The sequence below is a fragment of the Triturus cristatus genome, chromosome 2_2, assembly GCF_964204655.1.
Source record: "Triturus cristatus chromosome 2_2, aTriCri1.1, whole genome shotgun sequence".
NCBI lineage: Eukaryota > Metazoa > Chordata > Amphibia > Caudata > Salamandridae > Triturus > Triturus cristatus.
The window spans coordinates 1,010,014,068-1,010,032,224 of record NC_140582.1 but is presented as its reverse complement, the minus strand read 5'-3'; the positions used below and the strand labels follow the sequence as shown (position 1 = coordinate 1,010,032,224).

The 18,157-nt window shown below is 43.3% G+C and overlaps 1 protein-coding gene across 2 annotated transcripts in view; it reads right to left on the bottom strand.

Annotated features, from left to right (window-relative positions):
• Positions 1–964: 964 nt before the first annotated feature.
• Positions 965–18,157, bottom strand: part of WFS1 (wolframin ER transmembrane glycoprotein) — a 397,666-nt gene continuing 380,473 nt past the window's right edge. For both annotated transcript variants that reach the window (XM_085642442.1, XM_085642443.1), the window contains one exon: positions 965–4,477. In XM_085642442.1, coding sequence (XP_085498568.1) covers positions 2,669–4,477 — 1,809 coding nt within the window. In that variant the 3' untranslated portion in view covers positions 965–2,668. The remainder of the gene's footprint in view (positions 4,478–18,157) is intronic.

Sequence of the window (18,157 nt, the reverse complement as noted above, 5' to 3'; positions counted from 1 at the left end):
TCCATAATGGTTGGTCCTAAGCTACCTCAGAAAACCCGGGGACAGGGCGATGACTTCAGTGTTTACTAACATTAATCAATTTTGCAACTAGGATGGAAGGGTAGACCAATAGACCAATATTCCTTTCAATTGAGTTGTCCTTCTGCAGCGTGGGGTATTAAAGCTAGTGCCTTTTCCTCAACACACATTATATACATTGTCTATATAGTCAGGACCCAAATCACACTGGGGACGGATACAAGCGCTCCCATTCTTTGTGCCACAAGCTGGTTCATACATGAGGTGCAGCTTGCCAAGAGAAAAAGTACAGGCCACATAACGAGTTGAGAATTGGTAAACTCTCCGCGTGAGCCAGGACTAGGGGCAGTTTAAGGCTCAGAGAGCACCGCAGAGTGGCACCTGATCTAAGCTGGCACCATAGGAGAAATCTGGGTGGACCCTATCCAAGGGTACTTCAGGAAGCTTGTTTTATGTTTCCAAGTTGACTTCTGAAAAATTCCTTTATTAACATGCGGCAAGAACATGTGCTCTAAAATGTAAGGACACCATTGGGTAGGAAGAAAAAGACCGGACTGAAAAAGTAGAGTCAAAAAATATAAGCCAGTGAACTCAACCACTCCGTGCTAAGGAACAACCCATTCGGAAGGAGCAATGTGTCTGTCTGTGGTAAATGGGGACGCTTTCTATGCAGAGGTAAGCCCTGGTAGCGAGCCCTTGGGCTTTCATTCATCATCTTTGGCTGTAGATAGATGCTGCTATCTTTGCTTGGGAAGAAAAAACATTGGTTTGCTGCTTTTATATTTAACTCACATAAAGGTAGTACCTAAGCAAATTATGCTAAAACAATTATCATCAACGAAAGGTGCACTGTTTTCAATGCTGACTTCTTTTACATATCTACATAGACATCGTCACTACAGATAATCTGAACACTAACACTGTCTCAGCAAATGGTGAGCTGTTATTGATGTGGGGATACAGTAGTTGTCAACATTTATTGTTTTTACAAGCAAATGTTCATCTCGGATCAACATCCAAAGCAAGAGATAATTGGCAATTATTTAGGAGACTGATAACACTTTTTAGTTGCAAAACATGTACAGTAACTGAAAAACGCATTTTAATACATGAATGAGGAACAGAACAATTTCCTGCATTTTAAAGTGATACACATCTTGTGAGACAGATTATTTTACTGTAGGTTCAAAATAAATCTCCATTTGTTAAAAAGAAGGCTACTCATGTGTAATGCAGTGGCAGCAGCAGCAAATTTGAGGTACTAAAAGGCATTTTGGAAAAGTTAGAGTATTTCATTGTCTATGCATGATTTTATTTACCTGCTTCGAACTTATTGAGGGCACGATGCACAATGCACTGTAGCAGACTATGATAGCAAATCTTATCAGTGCTGTGAACCGCTAAGGAAAAGGTAAACATGCCTGGAAGGTGAGTCAGTGAAGTAGTGGCAGACAACTGAAACTATCTATAGCAGATGGTGAATGAAGTGATGAGGGCCACCTTTTTCCTAGGTAAACTAGGTGCCCGGGACATTCAGAATCCCCTCAAACTAGAACCACCATGGGTGTCAAAATATTGCAAAACAGCTGGATAGGAAGGAGGTAGTGATTGCTTAAACTGAAGCCGATTAAAGTTAAAACTTCTATATCCAAGTGGAGCCTGATGTGAAGAAACCAAATTTCCTATAATAACCGTCAGGCAATGCACGGACCATCATAATGAGATCTGACTAAGACAAGTTCATTTTTGGTTTTCAATTTATCATCATCAAATCGTACCTGAGAAGTTCAATAAGCTTTCTTAAAACCATGACCAAGGAATTGTGATTTAGTACTGGTGCACAGCAAACCTGAGGGATTAGGGTGCTCTTTTTAACATTACAACCATGAGAACATATAGAAAGTGTTAAGTATGGCATTGTTAATTTGACATATTCTAAATGTAAACATTTACAAACTTGCATGAATACTTAGAATGTGTTAAAGTTTTCATCAGAAGGCAAATATTATGTAGTATGAGCTTAAATATACACTAAATAAAATACACAATTTACACCGCAATGTCACAATTAATGCATAGGTTCTAACACGAACAGAGGTAATGGAAGTAAAGCTACATTAACCACAATGCTAGTGCAACCCTGAGGCGGAATAATATGCAATATTTATAAAGGTTTTATTTATCACTCTATATTCCATTGAAATTTACCATGTATTTCCTCCACAGTGTCACGGTTATTTCAAGAAGGAACTACAGCACAAGGTAAACAGTCTCTCCACATACAACTATCATACATAATATGAACACACAAGCCACATCTCTTTTTCAAACAGGGGTTAATGGCTAGTGGCAGGATATTTGGAACCATAAGGACTATGTACAGCAAAAGTGCATCTCGGGGAAAAGTGGTGAGCAGATAATATAATTTTACGTGCAGAACATTAGCAGGCACTTGTAGAACACCTAACATTAAATCTGAAGTGGAAAGCCAAACACAGTAGAGTTTTCCATTATTTTGGTGGCATCATAAAAATCCAGTGCATTAATAACGTCCCTAAGGTCATAACCAACAGAACAGGCGTAACAGTCTAGAGACCCGCTATTAGGAAAACTATGAAACCGTATCAAGTGCATTTGATTTGGACACGTTTCATAAAGCAGACAGGAATGGTGAGAAGAAAAAATCAAACACAAATTTGATAGCTTTCTGAACGGTGCGTCTCCAATCGTGCTCTATTTTCACATGCCTTGAAGCAGGCGTCAACTTAGCCATGCAATTTAGACAACTGATGGCCTTTAGTTCAAACACAGGCCATTTGCTACCTAGTCGGCCCTCCAGAATTGTACTAAACTCTATGATACTCTTCTGCCTCAAATTTAGCAAAACCTTTTTGAATTCATTACTAGCTCGAAGCACAATATCTTTTGTTATATCATCTTCTTCAATAGTATGATTTTCATTAGCACCATTTAAGGGCATTCCTACTGATATTTCAAATTTATAGCGATCAAATTTTTTTATATGGCAGTTGTGCTTCGTAAGAAACTTAAGGCGACAAAGTTCTTCCTCTTGCAAAGTAACATTCTGTGGATCGCAGGCTGGATATGCTTCCCCATATACACATCTTAACCAGTCTCCTATGACATATGGAAGTATATTTATTGCTGACTCGGCACTGTTCTCAATTTCTGTTACACGGACATACTTGAACCTGCCAGTCCATGTCACTCTGTGTCCTTCCAAATGGCTACATAAAATCTGAGTGCGGGCCATGTTTGTTTCTTTCCATGCACGAGGTCCACATAGAAAGCCATACTGCTGCCACGTTAAGGTGGAGTTGTAGACTTTTATTCCTTCTGATCGATACACATACATCCAACAAAACGCCACTATTGCTGTAATCCACACCAGAATGAGCTTCACTATAGAGCTCCTACTTACAGACTTCATTATATCCATGGTGGAAACATTTGCCTTTGTCCACCATCGAATAAGCAGTGGAACACAGCATAACACAAGTGTTACTACTATTTTTGTAAAGTCCAATGCAATAAACCATTTTATGAACTGGACAAGACACATTACAACAACGCCTACTGAAAGAATTGGCAGTGCAAAGAGAAAAAGGAAGTAGCCAACTGACGCCCGAATTAAACCAATAATGGAGGATTCAAGCAGTATAACCACAGACAATTCACACCACATAAAACACACCAGATATGGAACCAAATAACAATAAACACCTTTAAAGTTTCTCAACTGCGCCATTCTAAAGAACATATAAAAAAGATAGACAAACAACAGGCACTGGATGCTTATATTTAGCACAAAGAAATTGCCAATAGGAATGGTGAAATAGGTTCTACCAAGGAATCGAAGATAAAACCAGCTTTCAGGGAGTGCTTCGAATAAACAAAGGATTCCAGCACCCACCTCTGTAACTATAGCTCTTCGTGTGTAGGGTTCAGCACTAGTACTTAAACTCATGTAGCTTGTTACTGTAAAGAAAATAGAGATTGTAGCCAACTCCGAACAAGGTATATACTCTTTGCTCGAAATGGGAAAAGAAAAAATTACAAAGAACACCGATATTAGAAAATAAAGGTATGGCTCCAAGTGATTCCAGCCAAAGTTTACTTCAGCCTGCTCCACATCCAGGTTTGGCTCAAAACGAAGTAGCAAGTCTGTTAGGGTACGGAAGTTTTCCCAAGCCTTACTGTCTTGAAAAACCTTAAGCGTACAAATCACCATCGAAATAAAGGATAGATAGAAAATGACAAGGGGGATAAAGAAAGCAAAGAAATTGATAGTCAAATTACTAATAATGAAGAAAAAGATGAGAGCATTGATGTGATGAGTTGGCATAATAGTTGATAGCCAGTGCATTCCAGCCTTAGAGGCAAATTCTATAAGATACTCCTTAATTTCGATAATAGCATGAAGTGGATATCTGACAATCTGAAAGAGAAAAACACATTATTTAATACAACAATTATTTTCTTGGGGGAAACAGGTAACAACAATTCTCAAATTGTGCTTACTTTTATTCTATTGTATTTTTAAAACCTAAATACCAAACAAATGACAAACTGGAAGCTGAAAAATTGTTGCACCTAGCCTGATCTTTGAAAACAATTTATAGTGTTGATGTATTCAACAGAATACCTAAACTACCACAGACGGAGACATATTTGCAGGCTATGGTTAGGGAGAAATAGAAATAGCAATCGGCATCACGTCATGCACTTCAAATGTAGTTTCTTCCCCTATCACATACCTTTGCTTTATAATCCTAAAATTAGAAGGCAATCAGAATTGTTACTTTATCTGCTACTAGCAGCGCCCTTGAATAATTAAGTCATATGCAATGGATTGACAAAACCTATGGATGCCTCAATATAATTCTTTTTTTTTTTTTTAAACAAGTCTCTGAAACAGTACCACAGACACCTCAGGACACAAATCCACATTAATTTCTAACAAGTTATATCACAGACTATCATGATTCCCAATACACATATCAGTCACATGGCATAGCATTATGCAGATATCAAGTACCCCAAGTACACTGTAATACATATATGAGCCATCATTCGACACTCCCATCAACCATAATTCACTTTACATCATAATGTCCTTTCAACACAAGTTTTTTCAGAGGGTTACTGTGCTGCTATGTATGGCTCTCATACAGTCTCGATCGTTTATTTCAGTTTCTGAATCTCATAACCCACTGCTATGACATAGCAACAGTTGATAACAAAACTTGTTCCCCACTGTTGTGATATCATAAAGGCACTGCAGGCCAGGCTAGCAGGCCTACCTGAGAGCCTGTCAGCACAGCGCTGCTTGTCTCCTTTGACTAAAAGCAGAAAGTACAGGTGCAGGAGGGTAAGGTAGGTAGGGAAGGTGGTGAGAGTTGGTCAAGGATGGCAGGTACATTATTTTTTTTACCTTTGGGACAGGGATGCATAACAGAGGCCATGTTTGCATAGCTCCACAATTTCTCCTCTGTCGAGCAAAGGAGGCTGTGCCTGATTATGTGAAGATCTACCTTGCAGATTGAACCTGTACCTTTGCATCTAGGACTGTACCAGGGCACCGGAGGCTATAAGCAGGTATGTGGGTCGATAGCTGCGCCTCTAACATTTATGACTCCCCTCTCCCTTTTCCATTGTTTGCTCGTTTCTGTTCAGGATCATCTCAACTGCTAAACTTTGACCAGCTCTAGCAAATAACACACAAAAGGTGATGGGAGGATGCTTGCAATAAGTCTAGCCACTGGCAATCGCTCGAGGTAGCTGTTAGAAATGGGTTCTCTAGTTGGCAGAGGTATGCACCCTCTCCCAGTAGGGACCAACACTCTAGTCAGGGTAAGTGTAGCACACAAAGTTTACCTGTGCTCACACTCTGGTACATTGGCACAGAACAGTCAGGCTAAACTAAAGAGCCAATGTGTAAAGTACACAAGTCATGTTATGAATTTTGAAAGATTAAATCAAAATGCAGTGCATAGAAGTCAATAGCTCCAACTGGGGATACCTAATCATGCTTGACAGTGAAAAATCCAAAAGTTCAGTCTGACAGAGAAGGAGCACGAGCTGGATACAGGAACAACGCAGACTCCCCTAACAGTACCTTGGACGCGTTGGAATTCAAAGAAGATATGTCACACAGAAGAGGTGAGGCATCGAGGATGAAGGTGATCATCGGTTTTTTAAGGCGGTGATGGGTCATTGAAGCTTTGCTGCTCCAGGACGATGTGTGGCGCAGAGGAGATGATGCATTGGTTGCTGGTCTGAAGGTGACGCGGCGTTGATGATGCGTTGATGTCAGGAGCGCGGTGCGTCCATTCTGCGGTGAAGTAGAAACGCTGGGCTGAAGGCGATGAGTCGGTTGAAAGCCACGCAGGGCCGGGAATGCGATTGAATCGGAGTGATGTGTCACAGATTTCCGTGAGGTGGTGCGCAAGACTCGCGCAGCGGCGGTTCTTTGTAGGCGCTGCGTCTCCAAAGTCGTGGCTGCGTTGAAAGTCAAGGTCATTGCCTCACGCACTCTGCGAGAAGTGTCTGCATCTTTAGAGCAGGCAGCAGTGATGTGCCGGTTTCGCTGGGATGCACCAGTTTCAAACTGTGACTCTTTGGAGTAGATGCACCGATTTCTTGTTTGCAGCACCAGATTCACCTCCAATGGCCCAGGACTGAATTTGGCACCCAGGGGTTGACAGCAAGATGCAGGTGAAGTCTTTTATGTCCCAGAGACTTCAGCAACAAAAGGCAAGCTCAGTCACACCTTGGAGAACCCTAGTAAGCAACACGCAGAGAGTAAAGTCCAGTCCTCTCACTCCCAGACGAGAAGCAGCAGACAAGAGGTCAAGACAGCAAAGCAAGCAGCAAAGTGGCAGTCCCTCCTGTCAGCACAACAGCTCTTCTTCCTGGCAGACTGTCCTCAGACCAGAAGTGTTCTGAGTAATTGGAGCCAGAAGTCCAGCACTTATTTCCATTTTAGCCTTTGAAGTAGGGCGACTTCAAAGAAAGGTTGCTGTAGTGAACAAGACACTGCCCTTCCTGGCCCTGGCTCCAGACACTACAGGGGGTATGCAGCTATTTGTGTGGGGACAGGCACAACCCTATTCAGGTGCAAGTGTCAGTTCCTCCCACCACTCTAGATCAGGAAGTCTCATCAGCCTGTTGACGGGCCATCAGGATATGCAAGGCACACGTCAGCTCCCTTTGTGTGTGACTGTCCAGAGTGAATTCACAAAACCCAACTGTCATCCAACCCAGATGTGTATTCTAGGGACAGCCAAAGGCACAGAGTGGTTAAAGCAAGGAAATACCAACTTTCTAAAAGTGGCATTTTCAGACCTGCAATTTAAAAACTAACTTCACTAAAAGATGTGTTTTGTGGAGTCCAGAGACACCAAACTCCAATTTTCTATCTGCTCCCAATTGGAAGTTACACTTGTAAAGTGTTATAAGGCAGCTCCAATGCTAACCTATGGGAGAGATAGGCCTTGCTGTAGTGAAAAACTAATTTAGCAGTTTTTCACAACCAAGATACGTAAAACTTAAAAGCACATGTCCTACCTTTCAAATACACTGTACCATGCCCGTAAGGTTACCTTGAGTCTACCTTAGGGGTGGCTTAGATGTAATAAAATGGAAGGTTTGGGCCTGGCAAATAGGTGAACTTGCCAGGTTGACATGGTAGTTTAAAACTCCACCCACAGGCCTTGCAGTGGCAGGTCTGAGACACGTTTGAAGTGCTGCTCATGTGGGTGGCACAATCAGTGCTGCAGGCCCACTAGTAGCATTTGATTTACTCGTGTAGTGTACTGTACCTAGGACTTATTAGTAAATCAAATATACCACTTATGGAGAAACCAAATGTCACTGCATTGTAGACACAAAGCACATGCACTTTAGCACTGGGAAGCAGTAGTAAAGTGCCCAGAGTCCTAAAACCGGCAAAAACTAAGTTCAGCACACAGTGAAAAACAGGTCAGAAGCAAAAAGACAGGGGAAACCATGCCAAAAGATGCGAGGTCTAACAGTAGCATTCCAACCCATCACTCTTTTGCCCACCATGCCACCTCAGATTAGACCCAGCCATAAGCAAATCAGTCTTGACCCTGCTCCAGTAGGAACAGTCCGGAGCAGAATGCCTAGCCTGGGTTTTTCTAAAAGTGGGATACTAGCAACAGGAACGATGGGTTGGAGTGCTACCCTGAGTGATTGCCAGATGTTAGACTTACTGGAAGTATCATCCCATCACCTATTTGGTGCTTGACAGCTCCAGCAAAGATCACCCAAGTTACATGTACTATTCAACACCAACTGAAGCTTGTGCAAAAGATAATAAGTACCAAAGGTCTCTTCTCAGTACCCCTACACTGAAAAGTCCCACTTCTAATTACGTGCTAGCAACAACCATATACAATACCAAACTCTACATGACATGGGTGCCTATATCAGATATGCAGTCAGCATACTCCAACAAGACCTCTGCCTCCTCTGATCTACCCTCCAATTTATTTCGTAAAGATCGTTCGAATTACCCTTGACTCACGTTATGACCAGGTCAAAGCACTGCTCCTTTTTCTGAAAAAATATCCAATTCCCTGCTCAAGGTGGTCTACAATTCAGCTTTCAGACCGGCACTGAGAAACAAACTAAAGCACTTCATAATAATAGTCCGGATAAACATATTCAAGACCCTGCCTTATTGACAAATACTTCCAATAAAAGGCAGCCAAATATAATAGCAGAAAAGAAAACCCCACTCTGCAGGACAGTCCCTTCACTCATTCAACTAACATCTGCTTGAGAACCTCAGATTAACCATCAGCTTAAAAGAAACACTTTTAGAGTTCAATGGCCTTAGCTCTTTGTTCTGTTTTTTAAACTATACAAGTTGCCTATCATCAGTAATGCCTTATCTGGTAGCGACTCTATCTAGCTGCAGATTTCTTATCTTAGAATATTCCCCAGACGTCAGACTGTATTCTAAAACATTTGATAAGCAGTAGCCCTGTGCCCAAGTAGGTGGCGTCGTTCATCTCCTCGTGGCATTATCCGTGCCAGAAATGACATGACCCCACAAACATGTTGACGTCAGTTTCTTTTTTGCGACTATCCATGCCAGAAGCGCGGATCCACGAGGAACACTGCCTATTGTTGTGTGAAAATAGGGCCCTTAGAATGGGTGAACCTTTTACACTATAATCCGTTTGCAGAGCAGGGAGGATCGATAAGGAATCTGCGTTTAGACAGAGTCTCTACCAGATAAAGAGTTACCGAAGGAAAGTAACTTGTTCAACTGATAGAGACTTCTAGCTGCAGATTCCTTACCTTAGAATGGATACCCAAGCAGTACCTCCCTGCAGGTGGGGTTGCAATGCAGGGTAGACAATGTCCTGCAGGATATAACGGGCAAAGTGACTGTCCCGCTGGACGGGACAGTCCAGGCAGTAGTGCTTCGTAAACGTCTGCAATGAAGCCCACGTTTCTGCATGACAGAACTCCACAAACTAATGAAGTGGTCACAGTTTTGGCCCTGACAGAGTTATCTCGCAAGTCCTCAGGAGGTTGCTTTTTGGCCAATGTGTAGCAGATTTTGATGCTGAGCACTATGAGAGGGTTTGTTTCTGCACCGCCTTCCCTTACTTTGCTCTGACGTACTCCACGAGGAGTTGATCGTCCACCCAGAAATCTTGTGTGGTCAAGAAAGAACGCCAACACTCTTTTTGGGATCAGTCGGTGGATCCTCTCCTCTTCTTCAGAGGAGTGAGGTGGAGCATAGAAGGTAGACAAAGTGATAGACAAGCCTACGTGAAAAGGAGTTACCACCTTTGGTAAAAAGGATGCTCAAGTCAGAAGGAGCAGGTTTTCTGGGTAGATGTTAAGGTATGGAGGATGTGCAGACAGTGCCTGTAACTCACTGACCCTCTGGGCAGATGTTATCACCTCCAGAAATGGTGGCTTGATGGTTAGGAGTCTGAGTGGGCAGTTGTAGAGTTCCTCGAACAAAGCGAATATCAGGAACATAAGAACTAAATTCAACTCCCACTAGGGCCTAATAAAAGGCGCTGGTGGAAACATGTTGGAGACCTTTCAAGATCCTATGTACAAGAGGGGATTTAAAGAGGGATGGCTGCTAACTGCAAAAATACAGCGAAATCAGAAATATAACCTTTTAAAATACCCAGAGAAGAGCCCTGCTAGGCCAAGGAAAGAATAAACGGTATAGATTGGGAAAGGGATGCAGACAGAAGGTCAACATGTTGGTCTGTACACCATGTCACAAACTTGCTCCAATAGCAGGCGTATACCATCTTAGTAGAGACGCCCAGCTACCAAGATAACATTGCAGACTTTGTTCGAAAAATCTAATGCTGTCAGGTGCAGAACCCTTCCTTATTGCTGTGACTGAAGATCCTCCCAAAGAGGCAGCCTGATTGGAGCACCGATGTTCATGCTCAACAGCTCAGAAAACCAGACTCTTCATGCCTAATACGGAGCCACAAGAATGACTTGGGACTGGTCATTCTGATCTTCTTGAGAACTCTGGGCAAAAGCTGTATCGGTGAAAAGGTGTACAGGAGGTCATAGCTCCACTCAAGATGAAAGGCATCTCAGGGCAAGAGCTGCCTTGGAAACTCGAGCACGCTGAACTGCGGGCACTGAGTTCTCTGCAGAGGCGAACACATCTAACCAGGGTTCTCCCCACTTTTGAAAGAGACATTCTGTCACCTCTGGATGGGGATGCTATTCGTGATCAGCTAGGTATCGACGGCTAAGTTTGTCTGCTCTGCCGTTCAGGGAGCCTGCCAGGTGTTGAACTACTAGAGCTATGCAATGGTGTTCCAGCCATGTTCAGAGGCGCAAAGCCTCTTGACAAAAGGTCCATGACCCCAACAACCTTGTTTGTTGCAATACCACTTGTTGGTGGTGGTGTCCGTGCACAACTGTACCAGCTTTTCCCTGACTGAAGGAAGAAAGGGTTTCAATGCCAACTGCTTTTTCTGAAGCTCCAACAAGTTGATGTGGAGCCCAGATTCTTCTGGAGACCAGAGTCCTCTGATCTCCACCTCTCTCAGATGGGCGTCCCAACGCAGAAGTGAAGCATCTGTCCCTACAGTCAGCTCTGGTGGGGAAGGAAGAGCCAATGATGGTTCTCCAGCTACCACTGCAGCTCTTTCGCAGCTCCCTCCGAGATCTGGAGTAAGTCGGAGAGATTCCCATGATGCTGTGACCACTGAAACTCCAGGTCCCACTATAGAGCGGGCGTGTCACAAACAGGATGCAAGAGGCCATGAGACCCTGCAGCCTCAGAGTCATTCTCACCAAAATTCAGGATACAGGCTAAAATATCTGCATCCTAACCTGAATATCCTGGACTCGCCACTTAGGAGCATAGACCTGAAACTGCACCGTGCCCAGAATGGCTTTGATGAAGGGGAGCATCTGAGAGGGAGTCAGCTCTGACATCGGCACATTGATAATGAACCCCGCGAATGAAAAGGTTTGAAATAGTATGGTGGTGGGAGACAACTGTCTGCAGTGAGCCAGTCTTCAACAGCTAAAAGTCGAGGTAGGAAAAGACCGCAACCCCTAACCTTCGCAGAAGAGCTGGGACCACCAACATCACTTTCGTGAGCACTTGAAGAGCACTGATGAAGCTGAAGAAGAGCACAGCAAAATGAAAGTACTCTTGGCCCACGGTGATCCTCAGGTAATGTCTATGGGCAGGCAGGACAGGCATGTGGAAATGTGTCCGGTAAATCCAACGCTCCCAGGTCCAGGGCAGACAGGACTTGTGCGAGCACAAGCATTTTGAATATCTCCTTTTTCAAGAAGGAGATTGAGAATGCTCAGGTCTAGAATAGGATATAGGCCTTCATCTTTCCAGGGCACCAGAAAATAGAAGGAATAACAACCATGACCTACTCCTGATGCCAGCACTCCCTCTATGGCTTTCTTGGCCAAGAGAGCCATAACTTCCTGACAGAGCAAGGAGAGGTAATCCTCTGTCAGCATGCCGTAAGTGGACAGCATGGGTGGAGGAGTGGTCACAAAGGGTAGAGAGTGGCCCCTTTGAATGAGCTGGAAAACCAAACGGTCAGATGCTGTTGACCCCCAGTGGTGCAGGGATGGCGTACTCTGTCCCTCACTGGATTGCCATTATGGTTAGAGGGCAAACTAAAGGGGTTTGGAGGCTGCAGCTAGCGGGGGAGTGGTGGGCTGGCCTGACTTCTAGCTATCTGTTCCACTTGGTCTGTGGGCACTGCGTCCGTGGCCACAAAACGATTGGAAAATGTGCTGGCTGTGGTGCTGGGAGGGCAGAGATACAGTTGAAAGCCACTTTACGAGCCACAAAAGGGGCAGAAAGGCTGAGGTTGGTAAAGGGCCATAGAAAGGCCTTGGTCCTAGCCCTACTGTTCTTAAAGTGCGCCAGAGCTGACTTTGTCTCCTCTCCAAACAAACTGGACCCATCAAAAGGCATGTCCATGAGCGACGCCTGGACATCCACCGAAAAGCCAGGGGTTCTCAACCAGGCATGGTGCCTAAAAGCCCTTTAGATGAAATCGCTCTGCCCAGCACGTCTCTCATGTCCAGCCCACATCTTATGGCATACTTGGCTGCATCACTCCCATTAGCAACTGCTTGAGAGAGTATGGCTCGGACCTCTTCTGATCATGGGCAGCGCTTATGCAATCAAGTCCAAGATCGCATGGGTGTATTGGGCCAAGACAAAGTCTTCAGTGCCAGGCAAGTAGAAGGGAACATAAGCTTCCTGAAGGTATCCAGCCTTTTGGAATCCCTATCCTGTGGGGTGATAGGGAATGCGCTAAGGTGGATTTTGGAGGTGCGGGCTCACTGCAGTGGAATGCTGGGTGAGGAAATTGGAGGGCCTCGGAGCGGGGAGATAGTGGCCGGCTATTGCCCTTTGCACATGAGCTCTAGTAAGAGCTTAAATAAATGGGAGCAATGGTTCAGTTGGGCAACTCCTGGCAAAAGCACCTCCGTCAAGATTTTTGTCTTGACTGCAGACTGCCACTGAGGGTAGTGCAAGGTCCAGGTCCCCAGTCTCCGTCCACACCACCATTGAAAATGCGGCACCCCACTACACAGCCACGGGAGGGGGAGAGACCAAGCCATGTATCTGAGGTGTCTAGTTAACTGGCATCCACCAGATCCTTATATCTGGTGTCCTCAGGATCTTCTAATGGCTAGTATATATTAGGGTCCACAGAACCCTACCCAATCCAGGCCTGTCACAGGAATAAGGCAGAGGCTCCGACATGGGGAGTCTGCTCCCAGAACCAGCAATCGGACGATGCCTGTCCGGCTGTGTGTCAGAGTCAGGCATTACGATGGGGACTGCACCACCGAGGGGGCATCAGTGGCATCAGCACTAGACCAGTGCCACTCCGGATTTGTCACTGGATCCTTGGGGTCTAACTGGTGTCAAGGGCAAGCCCAGTGGTGGAAAACTCAGGGAGGCACAGAGAAAGCCCATGTGCAGGCTCCACCACAAAGCTAGGCTTCGAGTGCCGACAGCCCCGCAACTCATCTTAAGACTTGCACAGTAAAGTCAAAGACCTCTTTGAAGTCTTCTTTTTCTTGTGGGACTTTCCAGACTTCCCCAATGACTTGCAGTGGGACGACGATCGCCAGGTACGACTCCGCGAATGATGTTGGGACCTTCCTCGTGACCAAGATCTGGAGTGTCGCAGGAGTTGGTCAGCGTCTGGCAGTGACTCTCGTGTTTTAGGATCCATGGTGTGGCAATCCTTGCAAGCCATGGTGTAGTGATCGCGCTCCAGACCCCAAAGGCAAACCAAATGTGGGTCTGTCACCAACATCTGACAGTGACTGGCACCACATGGCTTAAAATGTGCCTTTTTGGTGGACACAAAATTCGAAAAAAAGTCAGTCAAAAATTGACTGTGGGTAGCTGACTGGGGCAGAAAGAAAAGAGCTGACGCCAGTGCGCTGAGGTGGCATCTTTATAGGCACTGCACACACCATTCCCAGTGTGGATGACGCCGACAATGCCATGCAGAGCCGAAGGACGCTACCTACCGGCACATACTGCTCATCAAAAGTTTCCAGATTCAGTGTGACGCCTGGGATTATTAATACGTAAGGAGTCTGTGGTAATAAGTTTTATATTTTGCAAATAAAACATGCCAAGAAGGGATGACCAAACACTTTAGACAGACGATATACAGGCAGATGTAATATAAAGCAAACAAATTACAGATCAAGAGCCGAAAGGATAATTTTTAGACATCATAGCAACAGCGTTTCTATATGGAAATTATATTCTCATACAATTGTGAGGAATGAAAAAAAAACACTATCAAATATAATTATGGAGTTGAGATAAGGAACAAAACAGGGCAATGGTATAATAGGAGAAAGTAAGTCAACAGCAAAACAGGACAATGGTATAATAGGAGAAAGTAAGTCAACAGCAACATTATGTTTTGAGACAATATTTACAAGCAGGTATATCAAGACAGATAAATGTCAAGAAAAAAAGGAAGGTTTGCTCTAGCGCAACATGTGAAAGTTACAGGAAAAATAATATGTCCATGTGTAGTCAGGGTGGGTGCATAGTCACATGGTTTAGGAAGCACACATGAAAAAAGGAGGAAAAATAGAAAAGGGGGAGGTCCAGATAAACTGTCAGAGGGCTAATAAAATAGAACAGAATTTCTGGGTATTGATCAAATTGACAGTGGGGCTTCTAAGCTGACATGAAGCAAGAAGATCTAAATCGAAGGCCAAAAGGTTTTCAGTTTAAGGTGTCAGGCACGTTCTGAAGTCACTTCTGTGATGAAGCTAATCTGATCTGGATAAACGGGAGCTGCTCAGTAGTCAAGCAGCAGGGTGCGTATGTGGGTGAATATGAATATTTCGAAGACAAATCTTCAGGTCCTTCTTGAAGACTAATGGAGCTAATCTGATCTGGCTTTGAGGAGCTCGAAATCCTTCAAGCGTTTCCTGGGAATGAGCGTTTTTAGGTAGACATTTTTTTCAATAGGTAAACTTAACGGTGCAGAAGGGGTTTGGTTCTTGAAATCCTGTTACCCCCAGAAAATGTATGTTTTTGTGCTACGTATGTGAGGGTCTTACAGGCACTCCATACTTCAAGCAGAAGCCAAGTAAGGGCAGTCAGTATTGGGCAGATATGGGCAAAGTTTTTTGGAAACAGAGAGTAACAGATTAGAGAAATATAATACAGCTCTGATAGAAGCAACACATGGCGTAGGCAGTCCAGTCAAAAGGGCACTCCCATTCAGTTTGCAAGATGACTAAGACTTGTAGTAGAAGCTTTAGGTCAGTTAGGATGAAGACAGCAATGGCAGGTGGAGACCCAGAAATGATCAAGTTACGTTTTCGGGAGGGGGGACGGTAAACTTTGTTGATCATGCAAAGAATCAAACTAAGTATTACACATACTACATAACTTTAGCGTAATATGAAAATAATGTCAATCGGAGGACAAGAAAGAAAATACGTGCCTAGTCCTACTGTAACATGCAAAAGGTGTTTAAATTTGATGTTAAAACGAATTTGCTTTTATTAAAAACCTATGTTTGAGGGATAGCTGGCGGAAGTATTACACATGGGTTCATGTAGTATGTGTGTGAGGCTCAGCTGATTGCCTCTTAGCAGTGGTAAAACGTTCCCTTTGGTGATTTAGGGACAATGCTTCTTTGAAGGATAAAAAGTTATTTACACCACACTTCCAAATACATATTTTCAAATTCCTATCTGCAGACTAGACCAGGACGCTCTTTGATTTGAGTCAGTCTGTGGCCTTGGTCTTAGCATGTGCAACTGTATCTGACATATGATGGCAGCACCTGGACAATAGATTGCCTTGCATTATATTTCTGTTCCACACCACTGAATATTTCATTTGGACATGCAAAGGTATCTACATGCATATGAGAATGTGCCTTGAAATGCAGCTTGAGATAGTTAGTGCGACACTGGCATATGAGGGCATCCCAGTAGCTTATGACACTGTACCTGGAATATGATACATTTTGTTTTGGTTACATAATAGCGAGAACTGGGCAGCTGATGGTAGTCCGAAGGTTTTTTGAAGCTCCACCTGGCCATATTATGCTGACTATGGCTACTGTTATACACTATTTGGATACCACATGCCTGGGCAACAGGGGCTGTATCCGATCCTATGCGGCTGTAGCTTGGCTTAAGGTGCACTTGACAAAAGGTAAATGTGTTCAATGCTGTTTTCATTAAGCAGGTGGGGTTAACACACATATTAGCAATGAATGAATAAATAGAGGTACCTATGAAGCGCAACAGAAACCTAGAGGGATACTCCCACTAGGAACACCTGAGAACAGACCTCTAAATCTATAGCATAATTAATGAGCTTTCAAGGCCTCGCAAAGACTTGAGATATTGCTTTAGGAGAAGAGAGAGTGCGAGGGCATCTCCCAGAGTAAGAACAACAAATGTGAAGGCTCAGCCACCAACTCTTGCATTAGCAAAGCACGCGCCATTTTTCTGGCTTGAAAAGGGAGAGAAAGAGCAAATGTAAGCAGGGGGCAACTAATCAAAAACATGGCCCTTGTATATATTATGTTCTGTAACAGTAGCATAAAGCTTTTAATTGAATATGTTTTTTTAAGTGGGAGCCAGTGTAACGAACGCTGAGCTTCAGAGAAGTAGTTAAATTTATGAATATTAGAAACTAACCTTACAGTAAAATTCTGTACAACCTGCAGCCTGTGAAAAGATCGAGCATGAAGACCCACATAGCAAGTGTTTGCGTAACTTATTCATGGATGGAATTAACCATCGCAACCCTAAAATGAGAAAGGGTAAAAGGAAGAGTTTTCTTTAAAATTCTAAGGAAACATGAGGAAAATACGAAGTTTATTTGTGGAGGCAAAGTAAGTTCTTTATCAAACAAAAAAACTAGACCCTACTTTATCCATGGGGACTTTGGACGAACCAAGATGTGGGAGGGTGTAGGGATTATTTCTGCCAAGTAACAGGACTTCAGAATTCAATACATATAATCTCAGAAAACTGCAATTCATCCAATGCAGGGTTGCTTTAAGGCACTCGGTTAGATCTCTTGAATCCCCCATACAGGTTTTCCAAGCATTAAAATAAGTTAGACAATGGGAATTATACTAAAGTCACATTATCTAATGATGCGAGTTAATGGTTGAATATTGGTCTTAAAAAGATTCGGCGATAGTGAGTAACACCACATGAAGATGTAACAGCTGTAGATCGAAAAGAAGATAATATACGAAATAACTTTCTGTTATGTAGAACGATCAACACCAGTTTAATTATATTCCAGAAAACCCCACCTCCTCCGGAAGCTTGATCAGCGTAAATTGATCAACTGTATTGTACGAGGCTGACAGATCAAGAAAAATGAAGGCAAGTTGGGCTGCTACGATCTCAATCCGTTTTAGATTATTTACTGCCGACACTAGGGTGACTTCTGCTCCTAATCCTGCTCTATATTCCATTTGCAGCTTATGGTCTTCTAGGTGTCCCGTCATTCACTAAATGAGAAATTCCTCATTTTGGAAACTGCTGGCAATAGGGTAATTAGTATATAAATAGCCTCATCTGAAGGGTTAAGACTAGCTTTTTTTGAAGATCTGCTTCAACATCAATTATTTTCATCCCTCTGGAATCAAACCGCAGGTGAATTTAGAGTTCAGAATTAGGGGTGATTGCTGGAATATCAGCATAGGCACTAACTTTGAAAATTATCATGGAAAAGGTGCTATAAAGGAATCCATATTTTTGTGTAAATATTCTCTACACATCTGGTTCAGATACAGTAAATCTCTAATATATGACCAGAAATAACAGAAGGTGAACCAGAAAACACAGTTTCCCAAGTGCAATCCACTCCAAAATAAATTATTTTTTAATGTTACACGGATATCCTTTATGTTTTTTAGTAAAATATGATGCCAAGGTATTATATTATACAATGATTGTGTTAGAAAAAGAAGGGGTCATACATTCAGGTTTTGTGAGTTTAGAAACCTTTTGTAGTAACTTTTTTGCGCAATAAGCTCTCAACAGTGCTCCCTATATGCCCAAAATG